The sequence below is a fragment of the Gavialis gangeticus genome, unplaced genomic scaffold (assembly GCF_001723915.1).
Source record: "Gavialis gangeticus isolate Ggan-Ray unplaced genomic scaffold, GavGan_comp1, whole genome shotgun sequence".
NCBI classification, from domain to species: Eukaryota; Metazoa; Chordata; order Crocodylia; family Gavialidae; genus Gavialis; species Gavialis gangeticus.
Window position 1 is genome coordinate 18,928,766 of NW_017728997.1, and position 10,521 is coordinate 18,939,286.

Consider the following 10,521-nt stretch of genomic DNA (forward strand, 5'->3'; position numbering starts at 1 on the left):
GAACCGCTCCTCTTCTTTCCCTTTGCACCTCAACAGAGACATAAAGCAGGGACCCTTTCACTAAACTCAACAGTAACCCTCCCCCGCAACCTGTGAGAAGCAGAGTATTTGCTTCCCACAGAATGAAAACATTTTTAGAAGCTAATTCTATACTTCAAAAACGTTTTAAGCTGGAAGATATAATGAAGTGCCCAACAGGACTCTTGTACTTCACATTTCAGGGACCTGCTGTACTGTTTTGTGGCTCATGGTGGGTGCAATAGCTGAAAGGTAAGGAATTAGCACCTGAGGACATGCCATGTCATGCTATTTCCCATTGCAGATCTCAGAACTAAGTGTGTGCTAAAATGCAACATGCACAAACACCAACACACATTCTAGCTGAGCAGTAGTAAACTTTATTGAGTTCTGATTAACACAGGATCATTGCATCACAACCAGAACAAATGAGAAAGTGTCTCCCTTTGCCTATATCAGTCATTTCTCAGCTCAAAATTTGATTGTGCTCAACAAAATCTCTTCAAGCTGAGTTGAGGAACAGAAGTAAAAAAGTTAAACATTGACTGTGTGCCTGACTATCCCTGCTAGGCAAACCAGAATGGGAATTCTGCACATTTCCCACTTGGAAATCTTGGTACTTCTTGGGTCTGTAACCATGTCCCAGAATGCATGAAATACACCAAGGCTGCAAGAACTGCTTCAGTATGGAATGAAGTTCCAAAGGAATTTGGAGAAGCAGTTAGATCAGATAATCTTTCTCTGTTGAATGCTTCCTACAGGTTTAACCAAGAAATCTTGGCATAACTCATGTTTGCTCTCAGCTTTACAGTTTAGCCTTGAATTTGTTCAAGGTTGTCACAATGCAAGGTCCTTCACAGTGCTTTATAATTCCCACACTATCTCCCAGAATTTGTAGCTTCTGGACACAAGCCTGCTCAGTTCTATATTCTCCCATTGCATGTACATAAAATTAAAACCACTGTCAATATACTAACAGCTGTGGCTTCAATACATCAAGGCAACAGGAAAAGACTGTATCTACAGCCAATGTAAAATAGTATCTCATACTGACATGTGCAATTAGGTATTATGCTAGATCCTGAAAATTAAGTGGACTTTGGCTAATAATTGTGATCTCAAGTTTTTCACCAACAACAGCTGAATGTTTCTTCAGTAAACAAAGAATCAAAGCTTAAAAATATCCCCTGCTTCCATGAGGAAGTACATAAAAGAAGTGTGTTTAACATGAGAGCTGTCAATTAGCAGCATTACTGCTATGGTATGTTTGGCTCAGGTGCAAGGTGTTTTCACACCTCCAACACTTTATGAGCTCTCTCCAGAGTTATGGCTTAAGTTTCTGAATGGCACGTATCACACTGTCCAGAGGGTAAGTAAGTAAGGCATTAGAGGTAAGGTATTAGACAAGTAGTAATTCCTAGAGCTTCTCAATTCATTATTCATTTTATTCAGTGCTGCATTCTTCTTTCTGTCTCATCAGTCCCCAGGAGGTACTTCCTTGTCTTCACAGACCTGGCAAAATCCAGTTCAGCAACTTCATAGCAACTTCAAAACCAAGGAAACAAGCCTGAAATGGAGATGGGAAACAAGGAACATATGAGCATTAGACACCTGAAGTAACAGCTGTTTGGAAAGGGACTTTTCAAAAGCTCAGGAGTACGACCAAAAGGCCACGAGTGAATCTGCTCCCACTTTAAATGGTAGGGTCTAACAGTTGACACTGCACATCAGAAATCCTATCTCCACTCTGCTGGACAGACATGGCAGTGTCATTATGTCTGGTTCAGGATCACTGATATGGGGGCCGGGGGGACATGACAACCTGTTCACATGCTCCTATGCCCTCAAGAAAAGAAAGCCAGCAAATATACTCCTACCTACAGAGCACCATTAGAACAAGCCAACACAAATAGGAGTTTAGGGCAAATCCAATAATCTGATTTCTGCTAATGTGACTTTACAGGCCCATTCTGGTTCCCTAACTACAGGGACCAGAACTAGTGTTTCAGAGCTTGCAAAGATTTCCCAGAACAGCCAATGTACAATCATTCCAAGCTGCTACACTTAGCCACTTGTTCTGTAACCACTAGATAGCCTGCAAGTGGCCAGCTCCAGGCAGCCCCCAAGACCCTGCAGTTTACTTACCGCATTAGCTGGAAAGGCCCTGATCATAACAGCTGTGAACCCTTTATACAGGGAGGACACACCTTCCTCTCGGATAAGCTCCCTCAACACATCTCTGAAGCCATTGGGATATTTTCCTGGAGGAGCTGTTAGGGGAGGCAGAACACACCTGCTAAGATTTGTGGACACTGAAGATGTAACAGATGCAACATGCTGAGCCTCCAAACCTTCATCATCTAGGCTTAGATTGCTGCACAGTATAAGTGACTCCGTACACTGAAGTGCAGTAACTTTATTTACAAGAAGTATGATTTTCTGAGCCAAAATTATTTCAAAGCATCTTAAGACTTTTCAGACAGTAACTGACAAAAAAGAGCAGGGACCAGCTGAACAGAAGTCACTTGCTCATCCACAAAGGATTTACATAACTGGAACCCCTGGGAGAAAACAAAAAAATAAAAGAAAAAGCAGAAGAAGAAAAAGGAGGAACTTATCCTAGAAGTTAGAAGGCCACAATCTCCAATCAAGCCTGGCCACTAGTAGTTACAGTCAGCGGTAGCTGCTGGGAAGGAGAAGGAGGGAGGAAGCTCAGTAAAGCTGGTCTGCATGAAACAGAACTGGTTTACTCTAAAATGAAGTGATCCTCTCATACAGGAAAGCCAGGAATGGCAACCACTTTCTCATGAAAAGCCCTAGCTCCTCAATGTGCTTAAAGAACATGACTAGATAAGGATACATTTGTCTGTCATCTCACCTTGGAAATCAATACTAGTAATTATCCTTACCAGCTGCTTCAAGCCACTAATTCACAGGGGTCACAAGTAGACCACATTACCTATCAGGAAGTTTTGGTGAGCAGCTCAGTGGAACAGAGGTGTGATATTCTGTAGCCCATTCACCCTTTCCTTGTACGGTGTGAGCATTACAGAAGCAAAGTTGACAATTATGGAGGAGGGAAAAGAGGAAGATTTTTCTGCGCCAGCAACCCCCACTGGTCACATTGGGACAGGAGCTCTGCCTTTGTCATCAGCACATTACAGAAAAATGCTGAGGTTTTCTCGGGGGTGGGGCAGAAACTGATGATAGCCTTGCTGCAAGGCTGTTGTATGGGGACAGTCTTTGGGAGGAGTACTAGACGGGCCTTTGAAATGCTTGGAAGTATGGCTGATATTCAAGGTGCCTGGGCTTCAGCATTCTCCCAGGGGACTCAGGTTGACCCTGTTACAGAAGGAAGGTCAGCAGGGTGTGCAGGCTCCATACATTTTAGGAACACCTTCAAGTTCGTCAGTCAGATAAAACAGTGGATTGACAGGGCACACAGCTACTGGGCTGCCTGCTCCGCCTGCATTTTATTTTGATATCACCTGCCTGAACCGAGGCAATCATGTCTGAAATGAAATGATCAAATGCTTTCACTGGGCTGCAGTTATAATAAACAGTGGTTATACATAGTTCTTATGCAGCACTTTTCCTCCTCAGCTCTCAAAAGTGCCATACAAAGGAGGTTGGTATTATGATCCCCAGTTCACAGCTGAGGAGCTGGGGCAAAAAGGCTAAACCAATTTACCCAAGATCACTGCGCTGGCCAGTGGCAGAGCTGGAAACAGAACCGGGGGGGGGGGGGGGGACGGGGCGTGAGTCCCAGTCTGGTTCTCTACTTCACCACACTGCCTCCCACCTAAAAGGATGCCCAGTCAGAAGGCTGCATCACACTGCCCACCCCCTCACAGCAAAGCAACCTTGTGCGCAACTGACACCTTGCTCACCAGTCTGGAAGCGGGATTTCAGCACATCTGGAGGAATGGCAACAGCCCAGTTGAAGATCCCTGCCATGCCTCCAGCGAAGAGAACCCGGGGCACACTGAGGTCACTGACACTGCAGAAACATTGAATAGAAAACATGTCTGGTTTTACATAGTGGAAGACCAGCAGCACAGCTTGCCTGAGTTGGAGAAAACATCATAGTGCTACAAACCCAGACTGAAAACACATCTTGGCTGGGCAGGAATTCAGCGAGCAGCACACCTGTGGTCAGAATGTGCTGTCTCCACAGAAAAGGACACACCAGCAGCACACACACAAGGACTGCCTAAAACGCACCTTGTGAGATGGGAGCATGCCCAACAGTAAATACTTCCTAGTGGTATCACTAAGGGAAGAGGGCAGGAGCTGAGAGAGAAACAACTTCACATCCTATGCAACTCTCAGTCAAAGCCTAGAGCAAGATGAGTCAGCTTAAAAAGAGAGAAACAGTGAAAGATATTCCTCTGGCCATTTTGGTCATGTTGCTCTAACCCCTCACTTAGCTGGAGAGACTAATCTGCAGTGTCTAGGGAAGTCAGGGACATGCTGATTTAAGATTCCACTAACCTCTTTCCCTCAGGGGTCAGAGTGTTCTTCAGCCATTCGTATGTCATGAAGTACATTCCACTGGCTGGAACATCTAGTAGGGCAAACAAAGACAGACCAAGAAGTGGGAAATAGAATGAGCTCTGGGATCATGGCAGCAGCCAGGATCCACGTCCTGCAACCAGCTCAGCGATGTCATTGGTATAACCAGATTCACTTTCTGAGCTTCCCTAGGGGCACCATGCAAACTGCCAGTCTATGCACGAGCATTTCCACAGGAAGGTGAAGGGCACAGGCTGGGGAGTTTCCATGGAAACTTCTGTTCTTAAAGTGCCTGATTCAGCAGATCTTCGAATCAGACTTACCTGGCTGCTGCTCACTGCCTGACTACAAGAATGGTTTAAGCTCCCTGATGCACTGGTGAGCAGCAGAGCAGGTCAGTCTCGGGACCCTGGAGGTTTTTGCATGGGCCACTTGTTCTAATCAAACTGTTTGTATTGTAATGTTCTCCTGGAGCCCCTAAGTAGGATCAGGCAACTGGCTTCTGCCTGGCATGCTGTAATACCTGGCATAGTAGGCAATCACATAAGGATGTTTCCTGATTGGGTGGAAATGTGAAATGCTTGAAGTTGCTCAATTTCTTTTAGTTATGTTCTGGGAAACTGCTGCTGCTATATGGGCATTGGGTTAACCTTGTTTAGAGGAGAAGGCATCCAAATTTTTTTTTTTTTAAATTTAGGCCCCAACAATTTCTTCTTCCCATTATAGGCCTGTTTCTTAAGGGGACAAGGTATCTTCGCCCACAGGTCCAAAACTCTTTACCAGGAGGAAAGGGCTACACTCCAATGGTGTCCTTTGGGAATGATCTGTATTTAGATTGAAAGCCAAGAGTCTTGGGAGAGGGACTGCATTTATTGAGAAAAAGCTGGCTTCCTATCTTCTCATCCTGGTAGTTTTTATTACCCCTCAACCTCTTGTGTTTTAATTGGGCTCTTCATCCCATGTCTTCCTGTATGCATTAGGCTCTTCCTTACCTCTCATTCCTGTTTGTTCTTCAAGTCCTAGTCTCCCTGACCCCTCCTCAGCCCCCAACATCTTGCTCTAGATTCTCCCTTGGGTCCCAGGGAAAGCCACAAATACTGTAGAGACAGTGATGCAAAAAGTACACCTTAATAGACTACTGGCAACAGACTGAGATTTATGAGACTAGGCCAGTTTTGTTCCGATGCTTCTCCTGAGGGGATTTCCAGTTGTTACCTCTCATGAGAGTGAGCACAGTTCCCTTGTACACGCCTCGAATTCCAGCCTCACGATATAGCTGCTTCATACAGTCCACTGGGCCACTGTACTTAATTTCACCTGATGCAGCTTGGATCTGGAGAATTAAAGTGAATGATCACCAGCCAGAAACCACAACCCAAGCAGTGATGTGAGAGCTTTGTGCTTTCTAAAGCTAAAATGTAAGTATAACTGTTAAAGCTCAGCCCTTTCCACACAAGCAGAAGCAGCTCAAGGGACAAATTCCATGTGATTTCTATGGATATTTAGACAAAATGATATATTGCAAGCCAGGACACTGGAGCCAGATGCTCTTCTCTTCAGGTTCTCTTCCATTTTACTGCTACGATTTCCCCTTGATAGGCAGCAAACATGACTGTGATGCAGGCCCTTGTATCACCAGAGCAGATCAGCACCAGTGGTAAGACAGGCTGATCGCAAATTAAAAGTGGGCACAACTCTCCAGCATGAAAGTAATCACCAGCTATCAGAGAGGCAAGCACCCATAACACATTTTCGATATCACTACTAGGATCTCTTACATTTACCAACATTTCTCTCCTACTGAGACTGAGAAGGATTTAGTTCTGTGCGTGTCTGCCAATCTATGCTTTGGTTAGATGATGTTTAACTAAGGGACAAAGTCCTCTCATGTTCACCAGTGTAAACTTAAAATAACAGTCAGCTGGGGTACTCCACATTTACAGTGATCAGAATCTAACCCCAATTTAATTTTATGAAATTCAGACAATTTCTGTAAGTTCTAGACATCCTGTGATAATGCTTTGTATGTAAGAACCAGTGTCTGACATCTACCACCACTGTAACAAATGGCAGATTGGTGAAATAGGCGGATCTGATTTTTGCCACAGATGATGCGACTGAATAAACAAAAATGTTTCCTACCACACTTTAGAAAGCCAGAACAGTGACTGATCTTGACTGTATGAATACTGGGACAATTTTACAATACCTGCTCCACATATTTTAAAATACATTCTTCGGTTACATGCGTGGACACCTGAGAATCTGGTGCAGAATCTTTATCATTGTTACCAGACCTAATAAACTTATGGGTTGTTCTCTAGGCTTCATTCTCCAAGAGAAAACTGGATACTTCCTACATTTCAGAAGTGCCTAAAACATCAGATGTCATTTTAGTAAAATGCATGTGCTCTGTATCATGTGTAGAGGAGTGAATGCTGTATTTACCTAACAGGCTGTCAAAGGGAGCTGCACAGCGTTTCTCCATGACAGAAACGCATCAAATTATACTTCAGCCTGCTGAAATAGGTTTTCTAAATTTGGTAGAAAATATGCTAATCAGAGGAGTTATAGCATCCTGCCAGGACTTCACAGAGCAAATTATAAAAGTCTGGTAAAATTCCCACCACTGCCCAATGCCTTACCTGCAAAAGGCACTTGATCCTTTCTCCCGGTGCCATGATTGCCGTTGTGAACACTCCAGATAACATGCCAGCAGCAAACAGCTGAGGATAACTGCACAGAGTAACCAGGAAAAAAACTAAAGGTCCTGTGATTCATTATCCGTAAACATGATAGTTGGGGATAATCCTGCTTTGAGCAGGGGGTTGGACTAGATGACCTCCTAACATCCCTTCCAACCCTAATTTTCTATGATTTCATAACATAAAAATCAAAGGCAGTAAGGTCTCGTTACAATGAGTCTTCACAGCCCATCCCTCTAAATTACAGACAAGACTGGCCGTGGAATTTGTGATAGCTCCATTTCAAGAACAGTCAGTACAAAAGAACTTCGTTAATGCAGCGTTACAAGTTAAATACTTCAGAGACTGGAAATTCAATGCTATGGTTCCCACAGAAACCGCCACTCAACTTCCTTGCATTAGTAGTACTTGCTATAATTTACTGTGCTTAGGTTTTATGCTATTGCCTTCCTCACCAACACCTGGTTTTCTCTCGTCCTACTCACTCTCTCTCCTTGCTGATTTCAGCTTCCATGTTGACAAGCCATCCAACTCCCTGGATAAGCATTTCCTTGCCATCTTCTCTTCGTTTGACCTGCAGCCACAACTGAACTCTCAAGCTCATCACAAGACCCAGTTTCTCAGCCTAGTCTCCCTAAAACGTCATTATCTTTGATCCATCTGTCACAGAGCTCCCCTCTCTGACCATCACCTACATGTCTTTCAGCATGGCTTTGCCAGTCCCAACAATCTCCTATCTGTCTTCTCCCTCCCTTGATATATCCAAAGGGATGACTGGATTACAATGTCTCAAAACAAAGGCTGATCATGGAAATACCTTTTTGGCCTCAGTTATAGCAGCATACCTGTGATTACTAAAACAACGTACTGAATGGATGTGTCAAGTTACAGCTGGTCCTGACTCGTGACCATGGGCCTTGTCAGATGGTAACACTAGAGTATGAATTCAGTCTTGCCACTCAGGTTCATTTAATAGTGGGACTGTTCTAAGTCTGTTGCTATGCAACACCTATTATATGTTCAATCAAAACAGAGTCCTTCTTTAATGGCTCTATTTTTACGTAGAAAGGGAACTGCATCGTATCTGCTCACACATACCGTCTGTTTTTAGCCTGTGCTATCAGTCCCACACTTTGAGAAGCATTAAAACTCATAAGCGTTATATTTTTTTTGAGAGATAAATTTATAATCAGAAGAGACAAATTTATAGCACATCTGAACGCGTAATTCAGCAAAACAACCTGAGACCCTTAAGGCATCTTTCTTAGGCTAGATAACGTGGAACTCACGTCAGAATGTCATCAGGTTTCCTCTGCTGGAGTTTCTTCCCCAGGCCAAATCCAAAGAAGCACACAGCAAACATGGGAGACACTCCGATAATAGGAGCTGCCATTCCTTTATAGAGGCCTCGAACTCCCTGAAAGACACAGCGAATTACCACAAGAGTTACCCTATTTTCTGTGGCATTCTACATGGTGAAACAATATCCTTTAGGGGGTTATGTACAACACTACACTTCGAGGGAAACAATTTTCAGTTTGACAGAACTCTTTCGATTTCAAACACTTAGGAGGACACAAAGTTTCCGCAACACAAAACGCTTCACCTATGGCTGCTATAAGGCACTCAAGGGACATAGCATAACTGAGGTTACTGGGACAAGGCTGAATATTGCTATGAAAAGGAGATGCCATTGTCCTTCAATTCAGAGACTAACACATGAATCAAGAATTTTTTGCCTTCAGTACTTTCAACACACTTCCATGTTTTCTCATGTTGACAGGCATGACTCACTAGTTCTACCTAGTTTCCATTATGCAAAAATTCTGTGTCTGAGACACCTCAAACTTCAGCTCAGCCATCTGACCAGCAGATGGTATGGAGGATCTTCAGTAAAGAAAAAGGCCTAACTTTTTTGCTGTATAAACAGGGAAATATTTAGTCAAAGTAGGTGGTATTCTTGGATTCAGCATCAGTGAGACTGTTCCTGGAACACCAAGTCCAGTGCTGGTGTCTGCACTTCACAAAGGACACTGAAAAGTGGGAAAGGATTCAGAAAAGAACTACAAGAATGACTCAAGAATTGGAAGAGGACTTTCTAGTGACAGACTAAGATATTTATTATTCTACTTAGTTTAGTCCAATTAAGGTTAACAATGACTTGATTACAAGCCTGCAAGTACACACATAGAAGGGAGATTCCCAAATTTAGAGGGCTCTAAACGAATGTAGCCAACAATGGGCTAATGAGCCAATGGTCGGTAAGCTGAACTTACATAAACATAAATAACTGGAAATAAAACACAAGTTTTTTTAAGCAGCGGGGTAATTAGCATCAGGAACAATTTATTGGAGGACATGACAGATTCTCTCTCTTTTAAAGTCTTCAAAATCAAGACCAGGTGCCCTTTAAAAAAAAACAAGACCCAGCATACACTTAACTCAATCATGTGACAGAGGCTTAATGCAGGAACTCCTGGCTAAAATGTAACATTCTGTGTTATGAATATTTGGTTTGACCTACATAAAAGTCACTTCTCACCTTAAAATCTATGAACCTAAACTAACTCTTCTTTTTTCACCTCCTCAAAGAAAGCTATGGAAGAAGTAAAGGCATCACTCACATTGACAAAAGTCAGTCTCTATTTTAGGATTTTCAGAGACAGCTCTGCATACCACAGGCATCAAGACTCCACTACCTACAACAATATGGCCAGCAAACACAACTGCCAATGCTCATTTCAGCCGTTAACTTTAGGTATACTGCAACGTTTCCGACTGTTGGTCTTGAAAAAGAAAAAAAAAGAATCACACAAGTGAGATCTAGACACAATGTCCTCCTCCAAATAGCTCTCTTTTGATTCAGTTCTGGAATCTGATGAAAAATTTGAATTTGAACCACTAGAATTGATAACCGGGGAATTTTATAGCCAAGGGGGCTGCATTCCTGCACAGTTCCATCCCAGCGATGTACATGAGCAACTGACATTTTTGGCAGGCATTGCAAACGCCACGCTAATACAGTACCTCTCTAACAAGAGTCTTTCTGAAACAGTCAAAGGTCCCAGAATAGAGTGGAGACTGCCCAGCCTGTGGCTTTGGTTGGGTCTGTAGTCTGACCTGTTGAGAGAGAGAGAGAGAGAGAGAGAGAGAGAGAGAGAGAGAGAGAGAGAGAGAGAGAGAGAGAGAGAGAGAGAGAGAGAGAGAGAGAGAGAGAGAGAGAGAGAGAGAGAGAGAGAGAGAGAGAGAGAGAGAGAGAGAGAGAGAGAGAGAGAGAGAGAGA

At 43.4% G+C, this 10,521-nt stretch overlaps 1 protein-coding gene across 1 annotated transcript in view; it reads right to left on the reverse strand.

The window, feature by feature from the left end:
- Positions 1-378: 378 nt before the first annotated feature.
- Positions 379-10,521, reverse strand: part of SLC25A20 (solute carrier family 25 member 20) — a 15,990-nt gene continuing 5,847 nt past the window's right edge. Inside the window, exons 2-9 of the mRNA XM_019504586.1 lie at positions 10,266-10,358; positions 8,528-8,655; positions 7,179-7,269; positions 5,749-5,866; positions 4,513-4,585; positions 3,909-4,018; positions 2,164-2,288; positions 379-1,585 (exon numbers count right to left, since the gene is read on the reverse strand). Coding sequence (XP_019360131.1) covers positions 1,523-1,585; positions 2,164-2,288; positions 3,909-4,018; positions 4,513-4,585; positions 5,749-5,866; positions 7,179-7,269; positions 8,528-8,655; positions 10,266-10,358 — 801 coding nt within the window. The 3' untranslated portion in view covers positions 379-1,522. The remainder of the gene's footprint in view (positions 1,586-2,163; positions 2,289-3,908; positions 4,019-4,512; positions 4,586-5,748; positions 5,867-7,178; positions 7,270-8,527; positions 8,656-10,265; positions 10,359-10,521) is intronic.